At 34.7% G+C, this 24,944-nt stretch overlaps 1 protein-coding gene, 1 long non-coding RNA gene and 5 other non-coding genes across 7 annotated transcripts; all 7 read left to right on the top strand.

Moving 5' to 3' along the window:
- Positions 1 to 4,712: 4,712 nt before the first annotated feature.
- On the top strand, positions 4,713 to 4,831 carry LOC111895935 (U5 spliceosomal RNA). The gene has a single exon (XR_002851728.1). It is a non-coding gene; the product is annotated as a U5 spliceosomal RNA (small nuclear RNA).
- Positions 4,832 to 8,859: 4,028 nt separating this feature from the next.
- On the top strand, positions 8,860 to 8,979 carry LOC111895999 (U5 spliceosomal RNA). Its single transcript, XR_002851756.1, has one exon. It is a non-coding gene; the product is annotated as a U5 spliceosomal RNA (small nuclear RNA).
- A 5,949-nt stretch (positions 8,980 to 14,928) lies between these two features.
- On the top strand, positions 14,929 to 15,046 carry LOC111895949 (U5 spliceosomal RNA). The gene has a single exon (XR_002851730.1). It is a non-coding gene; the product is annotated as a U5 spliceosomal RNA (small nuclear RNA).
- Positions 15,047 to 15,595: 549 nt separating this feature from the next.
- On the top strand, positions 15,596 to 16,821 carry LOC111895644 (uncharacterized). Its single transcript, XR_002851642.3, has 2 exons — positions 15,596 to 16,151; positions 16,514 to 16,821. It is a non-coding gene; the product is annotated as an uncharacterized LOC111895644 (long non-coding RNA).
- Positions 15,680 to 15,796, top strand: LOC111896067 (U5 spliceosomal RNA). Its single transcript, XR_002851799.1, has one exon. It is a non-coding gene; the product is annotated as a U5 spliceosomal RNA (small nuclear RNA).
- Positions 16,822 to 18,016: 1,195 nt separating the features above from the next.
- LOC111895894 (uncharacterized) lies at positions 18,017 to 19,063 on the top strand. Its single transcript, XM_023891945.2, has one exon. It carries the CDS (start codon positions 18,017 to 18,019, stop codon positions 19,061 to 19,063), a length of 1,047 nt encoding a protein of 348 aa, XP_023747713.2.
- Positions 19,064 to 23,994: 4,931 nt separating this feature from the next.
- On the top strand, positions 23,995 to 24,107 carry LOC111895981 (U5 spliceosomal RNA). Its single transcript, XR_002851747.1, has one exon. It is a non-coding gene; the product is annotated as a U5 spliceosomal RNA (small nuclear RNA).
- Positions 24,108 to 24,944: the final 837 nt, after the last annotated feature.

The following is a 24,944-nucleotide window of genomic DNA, read 5'->3' as shown; positions in this document are numbered from 1 at the left end:
GATGCCCAAAACTAGCATAGCTCAATCGCCCTTACTCCATATATTCCCTCGTTGTGCCTTCTCTATTAAGTTAAATGTTTTTTTAAATTGTTCCAACGACAAAGGGAAGGGAAAGGCTTGACTGCTACGCATCGATATTTTGTTTATGTTTTGGGACTTCCACATATTTTGATACATTTTGATCGGGTTGGATTATATGATTATTGAACATTTTGGTACTTGGTGTTTTTTTTTAATAAAAAGTAGTTCCCGGAATGTTTTGATTATGCCTTTAAAATTATTATTTTTTTAAAATTTTGGTACGTTAAGTGTTAAAATCCATTAATGAACAGTGAAAGGCATATTGAGCTTACTATAAAACATGAAAGAGGTGTTTTTTAATAAGATTATATTCACATAAGCTAGAAGGCAACTAGTCGTATCCCATAAAAGGAGGACATATATAAATACATAGTTACATATACAAATAAATAGCCGACAAATAAATAAATCAAATTCCTCGTCTTTTAACCTAACATTATTGAACACTTTGCCATCTTTAATGACCACAATGCCTTCCTATAAAATTATATTTGAATTAGGCATGTTTTGTGACAAACTTAAAGGCTTTTTTTTAAGTATGAAGAACCAATAATACCTATAAACAAATTTGATTCGCTTAATACATGTTCATTTATCATCTAGTAAACTTCAAACTACTATGAACTAGGGTGAGGTCGTTGCTGATATTGAATACATTAGTGAAAGAAAGTTGAATGTGGAAGACGCACAATAGATGAAGGGAATCAAGGAGATGTGTGATAGAGAATATAGTTGGTATATGAAGCATGATATTAATTTATTTGTAATTGGTAAGGGCATAGAGCGATGATTGTTACCAAATTTCCTCCTCGTCATGTTCATCTTCATCTTCAGTTATTATAAGGTGGGTCGATGTAGTGTTGTTAGGGAGAACAAGGAGTCAGAAGCATACACATGGGATTTAGGTGCATCGCTGCCCCCTCATTTTTTTCTCATGTGGACTATAACTTAACTTTTTTTGCTAGTGGATCAAAATAAATACTAAATATGATATACCCATAACAGCCATATGAAATCATAAGCCCCATTAAAACCTGTTGTACTAGGTTCTGTCCAACATGCCCTAGGCTCGCGTCGACCATGTCATCTGTGACATCCCCAAAATCCCGGCCAGAAAAGACCGATTTTCATTTATGCTTTTAAAATATTTTCAGAGTAAATCCTTTTGATTTGAAAGAGTTGCGGAATTTGTTCCCAAAAACAAAACATGATAAAACAATGTTTACCAAAGCATTTCATAAAAGAAATGTATTTTTCATTATATAATCAAAACTCGGGGTGTCATGTTCCGATACAGACCAATAAGCATAAACGATAACATTACAAGTCATTCAACAAATATATACATATACAGACTTGTAAACAAAACAACTTGATGGTTCATCCATCTTATGCCCTCGCGCCACTTCCTGTAATACAAATAAAACTGAGTGGGTCAGGCTTGGGAGCCTGGTGAGCATATAGGATTTTCAACCCACAATAAATAATCATATTTAATTTCCACCAACCAACAATAACCCAATTACCCATTCCCGTTATTCTCACTTTATGTCCCTAAAACAACTAACATAAGGGACCTAGTCTAAGAATATTTCATCGGGGCGACAACACATGCTTCGGGGGTTCCTCAGCAATATAAGTCAAATAAGGCAACCATGAGGGGGATGGAGTACAACAAATGAACACCCAAGTTCATTAACACCTACATGTGGCGAACCTGCTAATGTTTCCACAAGACTATCTAGAAAAGTTCGTGGTCGTCATCTAAACTACGTTAGATGACTAAATCAAACAACAACGAGGCCTCTCATCTGTTTATTACACACCAACTATCTACCCATGTTCTACCCAACATATTAGTAGATAAAAATATACATTTTTATACATAGTTTAAAAACCTGTATAGCATGCTTTAATCAATACATATTCCACATAACAGATGAGGCACACACACACATAACAGATGAGGCACACACACACATAACATGTATTTCATAGAGAATAAATCATATCTATGAGATAGAAGAAAGTGAATACACATTCACACATATAAACAACAATACACTTAATACACTCAAACCATACTTGTATTATTATCGTTTTTATGAAAGATAGTATACACTCACACATATAAGCACCAAATTATACACATAATACGTATTCCGTATAAAATACTTCATAATTATGCGTTAGAAGAAAGTAACTACACACTCACTTGATCAGGAGATGATCGGACGGCACTACGACTTGCAGAAGTAGTAATCCTCAGCAAATCTGGAAGTTCTTCACAAAAAATCGAACTTCTCGCGGGCAGAGCTTCGGCTCGGGAACCGCACTTCTCGGGATCTTCGGGATCTCGGGACTTGCTTCGGGGCTCGAGAATAATACCGGGGCTTCGGGGTATTTCTGGCACGCAAAACGATGCAAAACGGGAGAGAGAAGAGAGAAAATAGCAAAAGAACTCGGCTGCCCTCGCATCCTATTTATAGGAGGCTGGAGCCTCGGAGTACGCGAGGCGTACAGGTCCGAAATCGTCACTGCTTACGTATCCGAAGACTCGAGTGCGAATGTCGACATCCCTCGGTGTACGCGGGGCGTACTTCAGATGAGTCCGATGACTCCTCTTCGGATAATGTCGGATTTAATAATTAAATTTAAATACAAATTATTTAATAAACTTCGGAAATTCAAATCTTCTTCATACGAACTCCGTTTTCGACGTTCTTTATATCCACGCGAAGGTGAGACTACGCTCTACAACTTTCGTTTAGACTCCGTCGGCTAATTTTAACTTTATTTTTATTATTTATTTTTAATAGGCCGGGACAGAAAAACTTCGTTATAAATTCATAACTTCTTCGTTTGACGTCCGTTATCGCCTAACTTTTTATCGCTTCGATACCAACAACGAGACCTTCGATCCTCGTTTAGATTGCTTCGGCTAAAAACCGCTCGATCTCAAATCGAGTATTTCAGGCTGCATACCGCTAAGCCGAAACTTCGATAAATCATAACTTCCTCATACGAAGTCAGATTTGGGCGTTCTTTATATATTCAGAAACTTCGTTTCAACTACTACAACAATATCCAAAGATATCAAGTTTATTTTACACTTAAATTTTGACGTTTATTTTTATTCTTAATTAATCAAACCACATAATTAAGCAATTAAGTACAAAACACATAATACTCAAATAATACACTTCTATTATTTCAAAACGGGTTACAAGGGTTAACCTAGACTATTACATTGCTAAAAATGACAAGCCCGCAAACACAGGCGTTACACCATCATCATTTATAAGTTTTGAGGGGATAATATTGGATGCAAAGCTTTCCATAAGGGATGACAAGAATGATTGGATTATTCCTTTTAATATGCGGAGAATATTCTCTTATGACTTGGACACACACTTAAATATAAACATATATGCATTTGTTGGAAGTGTTTAGAGATTTAGTTCATAGAAAGTTGTTAATTGAAAGTTGAACTTAGATTTATATCTATTTCACTTTTGTACTTTCCTAAAAATAATTGAACGCAACTTTAACCCCGAAATCATATGTTGTAAATTATGTCGCTCTTAATTTCTGCATATAAAATTCTGGTTTTTTGTCGTGAAAATCTACATTATTTATAGTTAAAAGGCATTAGCTAAGTAATATTAAAATATTGTGATATTAAACAAACCAATTATCATGAACAAAGTTATTAACAAAAACAACCAAGTTTTTTGTGTTTTAAGGAAATAACAACTTAGTTCGGAATGGGGAATTCCGAATTCATTCTGGACCAACTTAATGTCACATCAAAATACTTTTTTCTAACAAAAAAAAAAATACATTTCGGACGGACATTCCAGCAAGACTATTTGAGATTATAGAAAAAAAAGGTTTCAGAATATTTTGAAATTACAAGAACAATTCCGAAATCCAATACACAATTTTGGAATTTCGAGAAGATGCTTCGTTTTTCACTCAAATCCAACAAAATTGTAGAGAAACGTAACTGATGGTAAGTAGATACAATAAAAGGACTTAAAATGTGATACTTAATTGAAAAACAATGATGTTAGACATTTCGAAAGGATCATCATGAACATGAGTAGAGATATTTTTGGTGCAACTAAAAAAAACACAAACTATATATTTTGATTAGTCCGAAGAAGCCATCCCGGCCGGACAAGTTGGTTATTTTCACAAATTAAAAGCAAATTATCATTTTTGTTAACAACTCTATTCCTATTGGTTAGTTTAGTTAATATCCATATAATATTTATAATACTTATAGCGACAACTTGCAAAACACATAAGGCAAAAGGTTCAAATACATGTAAGCCTCGGTTTAGGATTAAGGAGCAGTCAAAACAGTTAAGGCAAAAGGTTCAAATACAGTTAAAACCAATCAAAATTTCAACTAGCACTAAATATTTTATTCTAATTATCCAATATCTAGGATTTACTTTTGAAACTTAAACAAAACAAAAACAAAATCAAAGTAAAACAAGATAGGAAGGGTTTAAAAAAGAGGAATGCAAAGTTCTAGTTCATCCCACATCAGCTGCTGGAATGAAACAGAATTTGTGAGAGTCATTACTTAAACCAAGCAGCTGAAGGGTGTAAGGGCACGCAGCCATGTGGTAAGCACAAAGCGAACTATTCTTTCGCCTTTTACTAAAGAATACCGTGTGCTTGCCATACACAGTGGTATACGCCTATTTTTGGAGAGACCTTTCTTTAATTGAAGGGCTCCAACCAATTTTTAAAGTTCAAAAATCAACTATATGCCAATTGATACAAGAAATGCAGTGATAAATTTTAACAGAAACCTGCATGATTGACTTATTGAGCTTGTGATCGGAAACTGCATCACAGAAGAAACCAACTGGATTTTGTTAATTTATTTATCTTTATAATATTAACTGTCCTGCCATATTTTGACTTCATAATACAAGAAAGGAGCTAATGTTGTTTGAGATAAAGTAAAAAAGGTTAACAGATCATCTGTTTTTTTAGGCTATATGGAGTGGTCACCACCAACTCACCGGAAAAGTGGTGTCACATCTGTGCCACGTGACCTTCACCACCAACCCACTCCACATATGAAATGGTCACCACTAACAACATACACTTTTTTATTATTTTTTATTTTTTTAACATTATGTTTAATAAATAACATAATTTATAAAATAGGTAACTTTTTTTATTTTTTTGTAACACTATATGAAATAAAAAACATAATTTATAAGATAAATAATTTTTTTGAAAACACAAAAAAAAAAAAAAAAAAAAAAAAAAAACCATTTCATTAATTAAAAACATAGAAATTTAAAACCTAAAATTACTAAAACACACATAAAACCTAATAAATCAAATACTACACTACTTAATTTAAAAAAAAAAAAAAAAAGTAAAACATAAAAACCGTAGAAAAATACCACTCGTCGTCATCATCCTCATCCGCCTCGTCGTCACTGTCTGCATTCTCATCGTACTCGTCGCCCTCATCCTCTTCGTCTCCATCGCGATTTCCTCCTTGGAGTTGTCTCCCCCATATGTGCTCGGTCAAATCGTGTCGTAGATTGTGACGTGTTTCACGATATTGTATTTCCAAAACCCTAGAGAAGTATGCCGGGCTGCCAACTTGTATTACTGCAGGTGGATTAAGTACATCGTTCTCGGTATATAAACAAATAGCTCTGTTCTCTTATTCTATTATCATGTTATGTAAAATTACACATGGCAGTCAACACCGTCGTTAGTTTTGCCCTATCTCATGTTCGTGTTGGATGCTTGATTATGTGTCACCTTTGTTTTAGGACTCCAAACGCTCTTTCAACATCCTTCCGTGCAGATTCCTATGTTAACTTGAACAATTTTCGTTTCTCATCGACTGGAAACGAAAAAGACTTAACAAATGTAGCATACTCTGGATATATCCCATCACCTAGGTAATATCCATACTTGTATTCATTTCCATTCACAACGTATGACATATCTGGTGCTTTACCCTGCAAAATATTGTTAAATAATGGAGACGTGTGAAGTACATTCAAGTCATTGTTTGACCCCGCCATACCAAAGAATGCATGCCAAACCATAGGTCGTTTGAAACAACTGCCTCCAGTATAACAGTTGGGACCCCATGATCTCCTCGTGTGAATTGACCACGCCACGCATTGGGACAATTTGCCCACTCCCAATGTGTACAATCAATACTACCAAGCATCCCTGGAAAACCATGTTTAGCTTCATGCGCGGCATACAACTGTTCGACATCACTTTTAGTCGGATGTCGCAGGTATATGTCACGGTAAAGCTCTATAACATACTCACAGAAAAAATATGTACAATCTCGACCCATCCTCTCAGACATTTTCAGATACGCATCTGATGCGTCTGCAGTTATACCATATCTCAATTGTCTAAGAGCGGCCGTATATTTTTGTATTGTGGTAAAACCACATTTACCTCTAGCATCTCATCGTAATTGGAAAAACTCATAATTACGTTCCAAATCTGAAGCTATACGTAAAAATAAATTTCTACTAATACGAAAACGGTCTTCAAATTTCGAAAGGTCATAAAGACTATCAGAGGCAAAATAATCACGTACCAAAAGTTCATGTGCCGTCTCTCGATCCCGATTGATATATTTTCTATGTTTCTTCTCGCGGTGTGAAGTTTCGCCTCTCTGACGAATCATGTCTTGTGCCGCAGACAATAGTGTGTGCAAAACCAAATCGTCATCAGAACCGCTATCCATTTTTTTTTTGTTGAATTTGTATGTTTAATTTGAGAGAATTTGTATGATTGTTTTAAAAAAATTGTGTATAAGTGGATGTATATACAGATAGAGAAAGGAAATTAAAGGAAAAAAGTTTTTTTTTTTTATTTAATTACCCTAACGATCAAAATTAAATGACCAATGAATGTCCGCGTCTTCGTCCGTCCCGGGAGCCACGCCACCACCAACCCACTAAATCCAGGGGCGGTGTTCACGCGTGGAGAGACCCTCCACATAAGCATTTCACGTGTGGAGGGACCTCCACTCCTGGTAGCCTTAAGGCTGGTAGGAATACCGGCACCACACACCACGATAAAGCGAGGTCCCAAAATAATGATTTCGGCGCACCTTCTTCCTTTCCTCCCCAACGGCTACTTTTGGATTTTATTTTATTTCACACTATCTAATACTTTGTCACTCAAATAATACACTTCCTACTACTCATTTCACACAAACACTACACTTAGTTTCTGCTACCAAAAATGAATTCAAACAATCTTTCCACCGATTTCACCCCAAGATTCAGGCGAAACAAGCCGCGTGCAAGTGGTTCAACAACCCGAGTCAAAATGTTTTCGTTTTTGATCTGTCAGTTTATCAACCACAACTTGACACCCCTATGTTTTAAACCCAAACAACTTCACTATTAACAAATACCACAATAATACTCTATGCCGCCTGCTAGCCTAATCTTATTCTACAATTTTTCTTCTCTCCCTGAATACATTTTGGTAAGCCGAGTAGCCAACCCCTAGCCGGAAATGGAATTTGTTCGGGAAAAGAACAACAAAAAATGTTGCAATATGAAATTTCTAACAAAAAACATTGACCATTTTCGGGAGACGACCTCGTGATAGTTCGGAGGACAAGAGAGGAAATTATAAAATTTTATTTCAATTAGAAGTATTCCATATTGTTTTTATTTGATTGTCATTTTTTACTACGTAATGATTTTTATTATTAACTTAATGAAATATTCCTCTTTTATTATTTTAAATATTTAGAAACTTATTAAATTATAATTTTATATATTTAATAAAAAAAGAAAAACATGAGAGGTGGCCGTTTCCTATCGATAAGAGAGGTGAAGGGGGAAATGACATGATTACGATGTCAGGCAAAAAGTGCGAAGTGGTGAGAAGGTACACTCACTAAGCCTTACGCCTTGTTCCCGAATTCTACTTAAAGAGAGATATGGATGTATATGGAGGGAATGTGAGTAATGTCGAAGGAAAATCGTGTACCCTGAATTTAATTGATTTAAGGAAAGTAAGGGGAAGGAAAGGATTTTAGAGCCATGTTTTAATTCTAAAATTTCCTCCCAAATTGCGCGGATTCTGGAAGAAAACACAAAAACTTACAATTTTCCTTTTATTTTCTTCGAACTCGGGAACACGGAATAAGAAAATTTCTCCTTCCCCTCCCTTTCCGGTCAATATTTTCTTTCTCTTTCTTTTACTAAATTTACTAAAAACTCATGAACAAGGCGTTAGTGCTGAATGTGGAACTATGAAACATGTTTAACAGTAAAAGCCAATGTGTGAACTGTGAAGTCTGAAGTCTAAATTCAAAACTATTTAGAATCTTTGACAAGTGATATGAATAAATTGTTTTAATGGCATATCATTATCCATTTCACCAAACCTTTGTCCAAAAGTAACACGTACTTACCAATTTATCCTCTTCATTTACAACTCCAACTTTGTTTTTCTTCACCAAAATATTCTTTTTCTGGTCAACTAAAATTAAAATTTCACTGGATATCTTATTCTAATAATAATTCCTTTCAAAAACCTATATAAGAGCGCTTCCTATATTAAAGACAAATCAAAAACCAAGTAAAGATAAGGGGGAAAGAAAAGAAAAGTGGAAGAAGGGTTTTAAAAAGAGGAATGGAAGTTTCTGGTTCATCCCACATAGGCTACTTAAACGAAACAGAAGCTATCAAATTCAATACTTATACCAAGCAGCTGAGACATGAAGTGACACGCAGCCATGTGGTGAGCACAAAGCGAACTATTCTTTCGCCTTTTACTAAAGAATACCGTGTGTTCTCCATATATAGTGGCATACCCTATTTTTGGAGAGTCCTTTCATTTATTTGGAGGGCTCCAACCAATTTTTGAAGTTTAAATTTTCACTAGTTCTTGTTTGTTAACTTTCACTGATCAGGTCTAATGTAATCTGGTGCTAAACCTAAAGCTTGTAAAATTGTTGTCAAAAATACAAATGCAGTGATAATCAAGATAGAAGTACAAAGGAGGAACTCATGTTGTTTGAGATAAAAGTCAGAAAGGTTACTTTTAATGAAAGTCTTTGACCTTTTCTAAAGAGTTTAATGAAAGGTTACTTTCTAAAGATATTGTCTTGTTTTATCCAAAGAAAAATAAGTCACCATGTAAAGGAGATTACACCAATATGCAATTGAAAGCGAATGAAAACAATGTGAGACAAGAAAGCAAACACAACAAAATGAAGAATGGAAGAGAAAGATAAGAATGATTACTCAAAAGGAAAATCTTTAGAAGTAGTTACCTGCTGCTACAAATATGGAGAGTGAGGATACTATGCTAATATGTGTGAAAAAAAAAGATGCAAATGTTACAGATGTCAAGAAGCTACATCATGAGTGTTGATTACTCCACAAATCTTTATCCAATTTCCGTCATAATTAACAGCAAAACCAAATACATATTGCAAACAAAGTACATGTATACACAATACATTTTATTGATAGTCGGTAAAACGGGTAAAATTAGTTTTTTTAGCTAAATCGGAAATGGGCATTTAGAAGTCGTCCATTATAAACTCGAGTGTCTATAGTCTACAACTATTGATGCCAAAATGGGACAGGTTGGATAACAAGTTGGGTCATGTTGACATGACATATGGATGATTTTTGTCACTTTGAATTTAATGGTTTATTAATAAAACTTTTTTAACGGTTATTAACTAATATATTAAATATGATTATGAGTGCTCGTTGCTGAATAATGTCAATGTTTTGCGTGAAACATTTTAACTTTGCTGCTCATTTAAGTCAATAGTCATTTATAAATTTGTCTCCGCTATCCATAAATGTTTTAAAGGTGAAGGAAATATTATATATATATATATATATATATATATATATATATATATATATATATATATATATATATATATATATATATATTCAATTTCCTAGTTTCCTAGTAGGATATCTAGCTTCCTTTATTCAAATTGATGTGTATATATGATCTTTGGATCGTTTGCATAATTCAAGAACCTGGAGTCAAATTTATCCAATCTAAACCCTATTACATTCACCTAACTGATTATCTTCGTCAAATGCACGTGAATGACAATATGAATGATAATAATTATGCGGATTGGACTCAAGAGATGAGCGACTTTCTTATCGCCAATAACAAAGTAGGTTTCATTGATGGAACCATTCCCAAACCAGCAGAAGATGAGCAAGAATACAAATCATGGCAGAGGAGCGACGCCATCATCAAATGATGGATTACCACTGCCATGGAAAAGGAGATCAAGAACAGTGTAAAATACGCCACCATAGTCAGACAAATATGGGAAGACCTTCAAGAAAGATTTGGAAAGGAAAGTGCCCCGAGGGCATAGAGGAAATCATTCAGTTTCATCCTACTTTACCATGATGAGAGGTGTGTGGGATGAAATTGAATTTGTCTCACCTTCGCCAACATGCACATGCAGCAACTGTTCCTGTAATCTGGGAAAAAGACTCATGGAGTCTAAAGAAAAAGAACATATATAAGAGTTTTTGATGGGTCTCGATGATAATTTTGGAACCATAAAAACTCAAATACTCAGCACCAAACCCATGCCAAGTCCGAGCATCGTGTATCGTCTTGTTGCTGAAGAAGAGCAACAAAAGAATATTAGTGCGACAAGGAAGCCAACAGTGGAGGTTGCAGCCTATCAAGCTGAAACAACACAAAGTATTGAGACGATCCATTCTGATAAACGCATCAACTGTGAAGGACTGAAGTGCAAGCTTTACAATTAAACCGGTCCCACTAGGGGTGTTGATTGGGTAAATTTTTCGGGTTTCGGGTAATTCGGGGTTTTCATGTTAAAAAAATGTCCATTACTCGACCCGAATTAAATTCGGGTATTTTTGGTTTGGGTAATTCGGGTAGTAGGTCGGGTTTGGAATTCGGGTATTACCCACAAAAAATCTAATGAAGTAAATATGTCGTGTTCTATTAGTCTTATTTTTTTAAATATTTACAAGAAGCCATTTAGTCAATAATATTTGAGATATCAAATAATCTTCACAAAAATAATACCATTTACAAGAAACCAAAATGCAAGAAGCCAATACCTTATTTTCGAAATCATTTACAAGAAAATCACTTTCTTTGAAGTTTGAAGTCTAAATCGGTGAGTGTTGGCGACGAATTGATGACCGGTGACGACGAGTTGAGTTAAGTTTGAAGTCTACTGGAGATATCTCTTTGTCTTCATAGGGTTCGATACTTCGATGGAAGACTCAAGAAATAGACAAGGTTTTTTTTAAATCAATGATTGAGAACGAGGGTAAAGTTGTAAACATCATGTGGATAAGTGTTGATATTACCCAAATGTCACTTTATTTTTTAATAAATAGGGTATTTCGGGTATACCCGAAACCCTATACATGTACCCTATATCCGGTCTAAAAAAATTGGGTAACCCTCCGAAAATATATACTCGATACTCGACCCGATTTACCCGGATTCAAACGGGTTGGGTCGGTAATCGGGTATTTTCAACAGGACTGGGTTACACAATCGATGGCTACTTCCAGAAAATCAATATCCCGACTGGTGGGAAAACCGACAGCGAAAACCAACCGGTGAACAAAAGAAGACTGTAAATGGAAGACCCAAAGATGTTGCAGTTGGAATAGAAGTCAACCCCATACTTGGGCTAAGTGTCGAGCAATACAAGAAACTAATTCATCAATCAAGCAACAATCTCAAACTTGAAATCAATATGGTTGGTAAGATCAATTTTCTTCAACCATGGGTAATCGACTCCGGTGCTACCAAACATATTGCTAGTAACAACTTCGTCTTAACCGACTTGAAGGAATCGTAGGATGGCGTTCCTGTTAACATATTGAATGGTGACAACGTTCCTGATGAAGGAATAGAGAGTGCTTGTTTACCTAGCAATTTAAAAATCAATGATGTCCTTTATATACCAAATTTTAAATGCAATCTTCTATCGGTTAGTAAAGTCACCAAAAATCATAATTGTTTTGTAACATTTCTCCCGAATTTTTGTTACATACAAGACTTACATTCGAGGAAGCTGATTGGCATGGGAAGGTGTAAGAATGTTCTATACAACATGGAAGATATAGATGCAAAGATCAAGGCGATGGTTGTTAAAGTTGACATAGAAATTTGGCATCGGAGGTTGGGACATTCTTCAACTTCTAGATTACAACACATTAGTTTTATAAAATAAAATTGGAAGTTTTGATTATTGTGATTCGTGTATTCGAGCAAAACAAGCCAGATTACCCTTTCCAATCAGTTCTATTAAAACAGCTTCTCCTTTTGATCTTATTCATTGTGATATATGGGAAGGGTATCGTGTTCCTTCTCTTTCTAGTGCACGATACTTCCTAACTATTGTGGATGATTACAGTCGTTCTACCTAGGTCTATTTGTTAAAACATAAATTTGATGCAAGCTCCAATCTTGTTGCATTATATAAACTATTGGAGACTCAATTTGAAAGGAAAACCAAAAGGAATATAAGTGATAACAGGGGTGAATTTGTCTCAAAATAATATGCTCAGGTTCTATGAAGAGCATGGCATTATGCTCGAAACCTCTTACGTTCACACCTCACAACAAAACGGGGTCGTTGAGAGAAAGCATAGGCACCTATTAGAAATAGCTAGGACTATTCGTTTCCAAGCTAATATTCCCATCAAGTTTTGGGGAGAATGTATACTTACCGCTACATACATCATAAATCGACTACCCTCTTGGTATGTGAAGAATAAAACCCCATACAAATAGGCCTCAATACGATCACATGAGAGTTTTAGGCTCCTTAGCTTATGTAAAGGAAAATAAAGCATGAAAGGATAAGTTCGAATAAAGGGGGAGGCCTTGTGTTTTCGTCGGTTATCCACAAGGGCAAAAAGGGTATAAAGTTTTCGACATTGAAGATGTGAAATTCTCATCTCTAGAGATGTGAATTTTACAGAATGTGTTTTCCTTTCCAAAACCATGAAAAAAATGGTTTTCAAGAAAAGGACGAAATTATTTCAAGTCATCTTGACTATTCTCATGAGGATCGGAACATAGAAGATCTTGAAAGCTTAAACCATGTTGCTGACATCGATCCCCCAGCCTCCGGCAGTCCACCGAGGTCTTCTGTTGACCCACAATACGACTCAAGTCCTACTGCTATTTCCTATAGGCCAAAAATGGCCCGGGCGAGTCCAATGCCGATCCAGTTCATAGTTCGGTTCCAAACCAACGCCCAACACGAACTCACACTTAGCTTGTTCGTTTACAATAATTTAAAGTTGATCTGCCACCTTTTATAAACCATTCACACTCCAATGACAATCTAGTTTCCTCGACGGTATAACCTTTATCTTATTTTGTGTCTTATAAAAATTTTACTAATTCACACAAAGCATATTTGGCCGTTATCTCTTCCCAAGACGAGCCTAAGAATTTTTACCAAGAAATTAAAAGGCAACATTGGAAGGATGCTATGAAAAAGGAAGTTGAAGCTCTTGAAAACAACACCACATGGGTTTTGGCAGATTTACCACCGGTAAAGAAAGCAATCGACTCCAAATGGGTCTACAAATTTAGATACAAACCATCTGATGAATTTGAACAATACAAAGACAAACTCTTTGCGAAAGGCTTCACTCAAATGGAAGGTGTAGATTTTCAATAAAATTTTGCACCGGTGGCCAAGATCGTGATAGTTAGGACTATGTTGGTTGTTATTGTTCATAAAAGGTGGGCTATTCATCAACTTGATGTGAATAACGCCTTCTTACATGGAGAGTTGCATGAAGAAGTGTATATAAAGGTGCCACAAGGGTTTGCCAAAGAAGGAGATACCAGAGTTTGTCGTCTCCAAAAGTCATTGTATGGTTTACGTCAAGCCTCTTGAAACTCGTACAACAAATTCATCGGTGCTCTCCTCCAAATCGGTTTTAAACACTCAAAGGCATACCATTCTCTTTTCATCTTCAAACAAAAGGGTATATATGTTTCAGCTCTTATTTATGTTGATGATGTTGTTCTTTTGGGAAATGCCGATCAATAGATAGCCAAAGTCAAAGATTTTCTTAACAGCAAGTTTAGTATAATGGATTTGGGTCCTTTGAAATATTTTTTTTGGAATTGAAGCTGCTCGAACACCTGATGGAATAGTTCTTATTCAAAGAAAATATAAATTGGACATCTTAGCTAATAACAGTATGGAAGGATGTATACCAAGCTCTTTTCCTATGGAACATAACATTCGTCTCACTACTGAAGACGATTCTCCTGATGTTGGAAAGTATAAACGACTGATTGGACGTCTTCTTTATCTACAAGTTACGCGTCCTGGCATCATATTTGCTGTCAACACGCTTAGTCAATTTGTTTATGCTCCACGTGAGACCCATTGGAATGCTGCTCTTCGTGTGTTGCACTATCTTAAGGCCACTCTCAGGGTATTTTTCTTCCTGTCAATGGCGATTTACATTTAAAAGCATATTGTGACTCTGATTGGCTTGTATTCCCTTCATTTACTATAATTTGAAACTCCAACTTCATTTTTCTTCAAGAAAATGTTCTTCTTTTGGACAAATAAAAATAATATTCGACTAAATATCTTAAAAGACCGATCAAAAATCAAATCAAAATAAGAGAAGAAGGAAAAAAGAGAAAAGTGGAAAAAGGGTTTGGAAGAGAGGCATGCAGGTTTGAGGGTCATCCCACATAGGCTGCTTAAATAAAACAGAAGGCATGAGAGTCATTAATTAAACCAAGTAGCTGGGAGAAGAAAAGACACGCAGCCATGTGGTAAGAACAAAGCGCACTATTCTTTCGCCTTTTACTAAAGAATACCGTGTTCTTGCCATATATAGTGGCATACGCCTATTTTTGGAGAGTCCCTTCTTATTGAAGGGCTCCAATCAATATGTAAAGTTCAAGTTTTCAATAGTTCTTATGTAACAATCATAAAGTAACTCATGTTGTTTGAAAGAAAGTCAAGAAGGTCATGAATCATATTGTTTTGAAATGTTGAAATCTGAAAACCTGTTTGAAGAAAAACAATGTGTGAAGTCTAAATTCAAAACCATTCGACTCCTTGATAAGTGAGCTGAATAAAAGGACTTAGTTTAAGTCATTATCCATTCTCACAATACCTTTGTCCAAAAGTAAAACGAACTTTTACCTATTTATCCATTTCATTTACCAAAATATGAAATTCTAACTTCCTAAGATTGCTGTTTTTCTTCACGAAAATGTTCTTTTTTTGGTCTACTAAAAATAATCTTTCACAAAATATCTAATTCCAGTTATAATATCTAGTAATTTCTATCAAAACCCATATCCATGAACAGTGAGCACCTCATAAAAAACAGATCAAAAACCAAATGGAAGTAAGTGAAGGGGAAAAAGAAGAGAAATGTGGGAGAAGAGTTTGAAACATTACAGAGGGATGCAAGTATGGGGCTCATCCCACATCGGCTACTTGAATGAAACAGAAGGTATCAAACTCATTACATAAACCAAGCAGCTGGTAACTAAGATGACAAGCAGCTACGCAGTGAACACAAAGCGAACTATTCTTTCGCCTTTTACTAAAGAATACCGTGTGTTCGCTGCATTAAGTGGCATACGCCTATTTTTGGAGAGTCCCTTTCAATTAGGGCTCCAACCAATTTCAGAGTTCAACTTTTCAATTGTCCACATTGAAAAAAGCCTAATTGTATTCAAGCCCTAGAAGCTGAATATAAACATATACAGTTTCTGTGATTAGAAAGCAGTGTTGATTTCGTAACAAAAATCGTGAAATAACCCAAGAATTACGATTCTGTCAAGCATCTTGTACCGCTATCTCTACGTTTACTGCATTCGTTATTCCTCCAGCTCGAGCCATTTCTTTAAGCGATTGAGTCTGATTGCTTGATTCCACTGTTCAGATGAATCGGTGATGATGATTTCTTCTTGTTGTGTGTTGTGTGAGTTAAGCAAAAGACTCGAAGCCAAACATGATTGTGATTTTTCAGGTCAGTCACTCGTCAAAATAGGAAAGAAATATATTTCAAGATAGACCCTCCAACTTCCGTAAAATATAACAAGTCCCTCAAGTTTTCTATAGTAAATTAGTAAATACATAAATCATAAATGTCTTATGTGATTTCTGTTAGGAATAAATAGTGGTTGTTTTCAATTTACAACAAAGTAGATAATGTATTTTTTTAAGAATAGATTTTAACAAAACTGGTTTTGCTCTAGTCATAAAAAATAATCCATTCCTGAAAACTATGAAATGTTAGCATTTTTACAAAAATGATTGTGTGCCATCCTACATTTTCACTTCTTGGGTATACATCATCAGGAAAACTAACCTGATTTTATAACGTTTTAGACAGAAAGGGACAGTCGGAAATCCTCTTCGTTACTTTTCACGAAGAAATAAATGGATCAAAGGGTCTTACGGTGAAGACGAAGACGAAGCGGTCGGTTCAAAAAGGGCATCATGTTTACCAGCATTGCCCCGTTTTAAAAGATTTAAAGTGAATGGTGAAGTTAAAGCAAGATGCATTCATTGCAAGAAAGTATTGGGTGCGGATAACAAGAAAGGTACAAAACATTTATTTGTCCATTTTAAACGTTGTTTACACAACCCATTTTCAGATATTCGTCAATCTATCTTGGTGCAAGAAAAAAAGAAAATGGATGGTACTACAACTCATGTTTGAAACTATACATTTAATGCTGATGCATCAAGAAAAAATTTGACGGAAATAATTATCATACACGAATATCCACTTTCAATTGTAGAGCATCATGGATTTAGAAATTTTATAAGAGGTCTTCAAACATAACTTGTATTTTAGAAAATAACAATAATCACTTGGCCCAAGTATTTATGAGTCCAACAACAGTTACAATCTAATTTGTATTTTAGAAAATTCCTTGCATTATTAAAAGATATACGAAAATTGAGATTGAGACAACCTGATTTGATAAGAAACTCATCATTTTCAATTCATATATTAGAAAATTCCCAACTCACTGCTACATCACTATTTTCAATAATTAAAAACCATACAAATTAATTAATAAACACACACACACACACACACACACATATATATATATATATATATATATATATATATATATATATATATATATATATAGAGAGAGAGAGAGAGAGAGAGAGAAGTTGTTGCCGTGGGTTGAATGGGTTGAAAGGAGAGCACTTCCTCCACCCTAAGCATTGTTATTTTTATTTTGGTTATTTTCTATGTAGTTGGAAGGTATGTAAGGGTTTATAATGTATATTTAGATATTTTTTTACTTTTGTCTTCTGACTTCTTTCTCTTAGAGTTATTGTCTTCTTCTTATTAGAACTCAATGTTTAGATTAGTGCTCTTATATCTAAGTGTAGAGAGTAGAATAGGCTTCTTTGCAGTGAGTTTTTATTATAACTTGTTTAAATAAAAAAAAAGTGAAAGATTTAGTTTTTCTACGGTTTCCTTGAAGTCATGTGTTAGAATTAATAGTTAATTGTTAGTTAATTCTGTTTAATAAAATCATGTGATTCTCACGTGATGTTAGTTAGAAGTTTGTTAGAGGGTTAATCAGTTGTTTCTCTTGTATATAGTTTCAATTTAGCTTCATTTGTAAGTAACTATTCAATAATGAAGAATCAATTTTCCCTCTTAAACTTTTCTCTGGTTTCACCATTGTCAACATGGTATCAGAGCTTTGTGCTCGAAGATTCATTCAATTTATGATTCCGCACTTGATTTTCTTCTTCAATCATTTTAATCAAATTGAATCATCAATTCAATTTTAAGATTTTGTTCTTTCGCTACTGTTTTTTTTTCTTCCCTGTAATTTCAGTTTCATCATCATAGCGATGTCTTCTTCATCTAATCCAGTTACTCCTCAAAATTCAACTCAATTTCCTAATACATCTGATCCAATGTATCTACATCCATCAGATCATCCCGGTATGCTACTTGTTTCTAACAAATTTGATGGATCGAATTTCAATTCATGGAAGAAAGGCATGATGATTGCATTATCAGCTAAGAACAAGATCGGCTTCGTCAATGGTAAAGTTCTCAAGCCAGCTTCAAATCACAATTCTTTCGATAATTGGCAAAGATGCAATGATATGGTAACTTCTTGGATACTTAATGTCTTATCAAATGATATTGCCGAATCTGTTCTCTATTCATCTTCTGCCAAAGCAATTTGGGATGATTTAGATGACAGATTTGGACAATCAAATGGAGCAAAGTTATATCATCTCCAAAAGGAGATTTCTGATTTGAATCAAGGATCTGATGACCTAGGTACTTATTTCACCAAGTTAAAGAAACAATGGGATGAACTAAATGCTCTATCTGTTATTCCTGAGTGTACTTATGGAGCAGCACACAAAATTCAGGAAGAACAACATAATCAAAGGTTGATGAAGTTTCTTATGGGACTTAACAGTGATTATAGTCATGTAAGAGGAAGTATTCTCTTAATGAAACCTCTCCCATCTGTCACTCAAGCATATGCTCTTTTGATTCAAGACGAGAAACAAAGAGAAGTCCATTCTTCTACTTTTCAGTTTATGTCTGATTTAGCCTCCATGAATGTTAAGTCTAGTGGAGGGCATTTTCGGAATAATCAAGAAATCAATCAATTCAAGGGCGATTATGAAGCAAAGAAGAACATCACTTGTAATTTTTGCAAGAAACCTGGCCATTCTGCCAACAAATGCTACAGGTTAATTGGCTTTCCTAAAGATTTCAAGTTTACAAAGGGGACAAGAATTGTTGCTGCAAATGCCTCTAGTTTTCAATCAACAAATGGTGAAGGGACAACTCAACAAGCCAATCATGTTCATTCTACAAACATTCAATCACTACCACAACTTTCAAATGAACAAATTCAACAATATCATTAGTTCTTTTCGATGTTTAACAATTTTAACACAAAACAAGATGGAAATGGAAGTACACAGGCTCAAAATTCTCAAAACTCACAGAACCAACCATCTTCAGGTCATTCTAATGCAAACTTCGCTGGTAATGTTTTCTTGTCTAAACATAATTCCATAAGTTGTCATTGTTTGGTTACTGCTGCGACTACTTGGATCATTGATTCTGGAGCCAGTGACCATATGTGTCACAACAAATCACTCTTATTCCAAATTCAAACTCTTAAAATCCCATATCACATCACCTTACCAAATGGACAACAAATAAGTGCTTATGAGATTGGTAGTACTTATTTGGCTGATGATGTTGTACTCCATAATGTTCTGTATGTTCCTCACTTCAAATTTAATTTGTTATCCATTAGCAAATTATGTCATCAGTTAAGGTCTCTTGTCATTTTTTCAGACAAATTTTGCTTCTTGATGCAGGGCCTTTCTCATAAGAGGCCTCTGGTTCTTGGTAGACACCAAGCAGGTTTATACTTTCTGCATTCCAATCAAAACAACAACAATGGAATTGCTCTTTCTGTGACTTCACATGCTCCTTCAGATCCTGCTGTCATTTTTTCAAATTCTGTTTGTATGTCTGATGACAATTTGTTTTCTTTGTGGCATAATAGACTTGGCCATCTTCCTATGTACAAGTTGAAAACTCTTTCTTTTCTTAGTAATAAAAATGCCACATTCAATCATGCTTGTGAAATTTGTTCAAAAGCAAGACAACACAAACTCCCATTTGGTCATAGTGTTATTAAGACAAGTTCTTCTTTTGATCTAATTCATATTGATACATGGGGACCATACAATACAAGAACTTATAATGGCAAATCTTATTTCTTGACAATTGTTGATGATTTTAGTCGAAGTACATGGACTCATTTGCTAAGTACCAAAGGAAATTCTTTCAATGTTCTCAAAGGTTTTATTGAAATGGTAAAAACCCAATTTGGGAAACCAGTGAGAATTATAAGATCTGATAATGCTCTAGAGTTGGGTTCTAGCAATGAGGCAATCAAATTTTTTCAAGCAAATGGGATCATTCACCAAACAAGCTGTGCATATACCCCTCAACAAAATGGGGTAGTTGAGAGGAAACATAAACACCTTCTGGAAACTTCTAGAGCTTTACTGTATCAATCAAAGTTGCCTCTAAAATTTTGGGGTGATTGTGTCCTCACTACAACTTATTTTATCAACAGATTTCCTTCTCAAGTTCTAAAAGGAAAAACTCCATACTTTATGTTGTATGGTCATCAACCTTCGTATTCAAATCTCAAATCTTTTGGATGCTTGTGTTATGTGAGTACATTACAACATAAACGAGACAAATTCCAACCAAGGGCAGCTCCCTACATATTTGTTGGATACCCTTTTGGGCAAAAAGGGTACAAAGTTTACAATATGGACACCAAACAAATAATTGTTTCCAGAGATATTATTTTTCATGAAAGCATTTTCCCTTACAAATCAGCCCCCAATGATCCTTTATTCCCATCTACAGATTTGTACTATACAGATTCTAATGTTGACCCAATTTCATTATTACCTACCTCTGGTATTTCACAAGATAATACTACACCTCCTTTGATATAAGTTCAACCTAATTTAATTCCTCAACAAGCACCTATCAGACATACAACCAGAATTTCAAGACCTCCTTCTCATTTAAAAGACTACATTTGCTCCAATGCCACATGTCACAATCTCGCATCTTGTTATTCCTTATTTACATGCACCCACAATGTTACCAATGCTTCTTCACCGGTTCATGTTTGTTTCTCAACTTTATCACCCCAAAGCAAACAATTACTCAATAATATAACGTGTCTTTCTGAGCCTTCTAGTTTTGAAGAAGCAGTTTTAATTCCAAAATGGCAAGAAGCCATGAATAAAGAATTTGAGGCACTAGAAGCAAATAATACTTGGGCTATTGTTGATCTTCCAAAGGGTAAAAAGCCCATAAGTTGTAAGTGGGTATACAAGATCAAATATAAGGCAAATGGCGATGTTGAAAGATGTAAAGGGAGGCTGGTTGTCAAAGGTTTCACTCAAAAAGATGGCATAGATTACACTGAAACCTTCTCACCTGTTGTCAAAATGACAACTATTAGAGCTCTTATTGCAACTGCGGTCAAGAAAGGATGGCATATGCATCAATTAGATGTTAATAATGCTTTTTTGCATGGTGACTTGCATGAAGAAATATACATGAAGCCACCACCTGGTTTGAAGGGCTGCAAACCAAATCAAGTATGTAAACTACAGAAATCACTTTATGGGCTCAAACAAGCTTCAAGGCAATGGTATGCTAAACTTTCTTCAGCGTTAAAAGAAATGGGATATCAAAATTCAAAGAATGATTATTCTCTTTTTCACAAGAATATGGGATCCTATGTAACATTTGTAGCAGTCTATGTAGATGACATAATGGTTACTGGAAATAATGAAGAAGAAATCACAAAATTGAAGACATTTCTTGATAATACTTTCAAAATTAAAGATCTTGGATCCTTGAATTTTTTTTAGGAATTGAAGTTTTGTATAATTCATCAGGTGTCATTCTCACTCAAAGAAAGTTTGCCACAGAACTGCTAAAAGAATTTGATTGCACTAGTCATGCTTCTTGTCCATTACCTACACATTTGAAGCTTTTGCAAGGTCAAGGTGATCATATGGATTCTCCAGAAGTCTATAGAAGATTAGTGGGAAAATTAAACTTTCTAGTACATACAAGACCAGACCTTGCATTTGCAGTTCAACTTCTCAGTCAATTCATGTCTGATCCCAGAATGCCTCACTATCAAGCAGCTTTACATGTTCTAAAGTATCTTAACAATGATCCAAATCAAGGGTTACTAATGAATAATGGAGACGATTTTACCCTCAATGCTTAGTGCGATTCAGATTGGGCTTCATGTCCCCAAACCAGAAGAAGTGTGAGTGGATTTATTATCTTAATGGGTAATTGTCCAATTGCCTGGATATCTAAGAAACAGGTGACTGTTTCATTGTCATCAGCAGAGGCAGAATATAGAAGCATGCGTCGAGTTACTGCTGAACTTGCATGGCTCACTCGCCTTCTTCATGAAATAACAGTTCCGAATTTGACACCTGTACCTGTTCATTGTGACAGCCAAGCAGCCATCCACATAGCTAAAAACCCTGTCTTCCACGAAAGAACTAAACACGTGGAGATTGATTGTCACTTTGTCAGAGACAAACTACAAGATGGCTTGATTTCGTTACAACATGTTCCAACACATTCTCAACTTGCAGATTTTTTTACTAAAAATCTACCTACAAAGCAACATAAATTTCTTTTGAACAAGTTGGGCGTTATTCACCCTCCAACTTGAGGGGGGTGTTAGAATTAATAGTTAATTGTTAGTTAATTCTGTTTAATAAAATCATGTGATTCTCACGTGATGTTAGTTAGAAGTTTGTTAGAGGGTTAATCAGTTGTTTCTCTTGTATATAGTTTCAATTTAGCTTCATTTGTAAGTAACTATTCAATAATGAAGAATCAATTTTCCCTCTTAAACTTTTCTCTGGTTTCACCATTGTCAATATCATGTAGTCAATGATGTAACTTGAAAGCATTCGTGACAGAAAAATAAAACATTGATAACATAAAACACAAATGATTCATTATCCTACTTGTCCGTTTTGATACCTATAGCTATAGATTATAAACGAACCAATGACATCGTTTCTTAGCTTTAATCTTAATATATTCATATTCGTACAACATTTTTAAGAAAACTATCTCTCAAAAATAACTATCCCTCAAAGAGATTAAGCAAACACCACTGTGTTTCAGATACCCGTATCAAAATGTAAACTAGACTTACTACACTTATTTACATATTTATTTTTATAAAATGAAACCCTAACTTCATAAGACTTGATTTTTCTTTCACAAATGTTATTTCTGAACAATGAGAATTTATCCGTCGCTAAATATATTATTCCAGTTATACAATATCTAGTACTTACTTTCAAAACTCACTTCCTAAAAACAGAACCGAAGTAAAAGAAGGGGAAAAAGAAGAGAAGAAGAGAATGCAAGTATGATCCGATGTTGCATTTTTAAGGGGATAAAAGGATGGATTTATAAGTATTTATCATCCTCTTTTTTGGAACTTCAAAACACCATATGACATTCCTCCAAAGATGAGTACTTCATGTTATATCTTTGACCTCGTAAGGATGCAAGAAATCGATCTATATAAAACTAGACTCAACATGTTTTTACTTTACCCAATCCTCTCATTTTGGCAACTATAGCGATTGATCATGAACCAATCAACAATGTTGTTCTTATGTTTGATCTCAATATCTTAAAATCACATTCAGCAAGAGTTTTAATAAAACTGACCCTAAAGAGAAGTTTCCAAAAAAGCTATGCTATATGCTGCTAACACTCTTCAAAGTTAATGTTTACATAAATGTTTTGACTTTACCACTCCGGCAAACAAAAGAACAAATAATCTTACAAATTTTATTATTTTGGAAAACATTTACGACCATACACTCCATAAAATTTACACTACCTTTATCAAAAAGTAATAGAAAATTACTTGTTTACCCCCTTCATTTAATATAATATGAAACTCTAATTTCATAAGTCTATCATTTTTTAATGTTGTTTGGTCAGTCAAACGTATCGTTCACAAATATCTTATTCTAATTTATCCAATATCAAATAATTTCTTTCAAAACACGTACTCACACTTCCTCGAAAACAGATCAAGAACCAAATCAAAGTGAGAGAGGGGAAAAAAAAAGAGGAAAGTGGACGAGGGGAGGAAGAGTCATCCCACATCGGCTGCTGGAATGAAACAGAATGGGTGAGAGTCGTTACTTAAAGCAAGCAGCTGGGAAGTTAGAAGGCACGCAGCCATGTGGTAAGCACAAAGCGAACTATTCTTTCGCCTTTTACTAAAGAATACCGTGTGCTTGCCATACACAGTGGCATACGCCTATTTTTGGAGAGTAACTTCCTTTATTGGTGGGCTCCAACCAATATATGAAGTTCAAATTTCAGATAGGTCTTTCCCTGACGAGTATAAAGAGATTTTACTTGTGACTGGTACTTATTTTTTGATGAATACTAAAATCCAATTAAGATGACTTGTCATCTACTGATTTTCCATCTCATTCCATTTTCTTTAGCTTTAACTCCAACCTCTTGAATTACATTCCTTTAAAGTTTAAACATCGCATCAATGATATTATGATAAAACAAATCAAAACAGTAACATAAGATACACATAAACATAGTATATTCTTACAATTACAAATAACACGGTAACATAGTATATATATTCTTACAATTACAAATAACATGGTAGCTAATTTAGGAGAAAAAGATAAGAGTTCGACATTTATAATTACAATACCATGTACAAGCCCTCTTGGTGTTATAATAAAAGTTGCGGAACTTAGTGTAAGTTGAGCCCATATTCTCATTGTGCTCATCTTTCTCTATGTTAAGGTGATCATTGAGAAAGTTCTTTCGTATAAAATTATGTAGAATGCAACAAACAAGGATGATATAATTTAATGTTCGATGAGGATAAAATGCATGGACTTCCAAGTGTAGCCAATTTCTTCTTAGAACTCCAAAACATCGTTCTATGATATTCCATGAAAATGGGTGCTTCATGTTTTGTTACACTCTCAACTTTTTTTGATCGATGTCAATGCAACCATCTTTTAACGTATTTATTTGACTTATGCATGGTGCAAGAAATAGAAATCCCTTGGTATTGGTAGCATCTACATGATAGTAGTTTCCCAGGAACTTATAATCCATTTTCTCATAGCTTAGTAGCACTATAGAGTA

Source organism: Lactuca sativa, chromosome 6 (assembly GCF_002870075.4).
Source record: "Lactuca sativa cultivar Salinas chromosome 6, Lsat_Salinas_v11, whole genome shotgun sequence".
Classification (NCBI taxonomy): domain Eukaryota; kingdom Viridiplantae; phylum Streptophyta; class Magnoliopsida; order Asterales; family Asteraceae; genus Lactuca; species Lactuca sativa.
The sequence above is the reverse complement of the archived record's forward strand: the minus strand, read 5'-3'. Positions and strand labels throughout refer to the sequence as shown.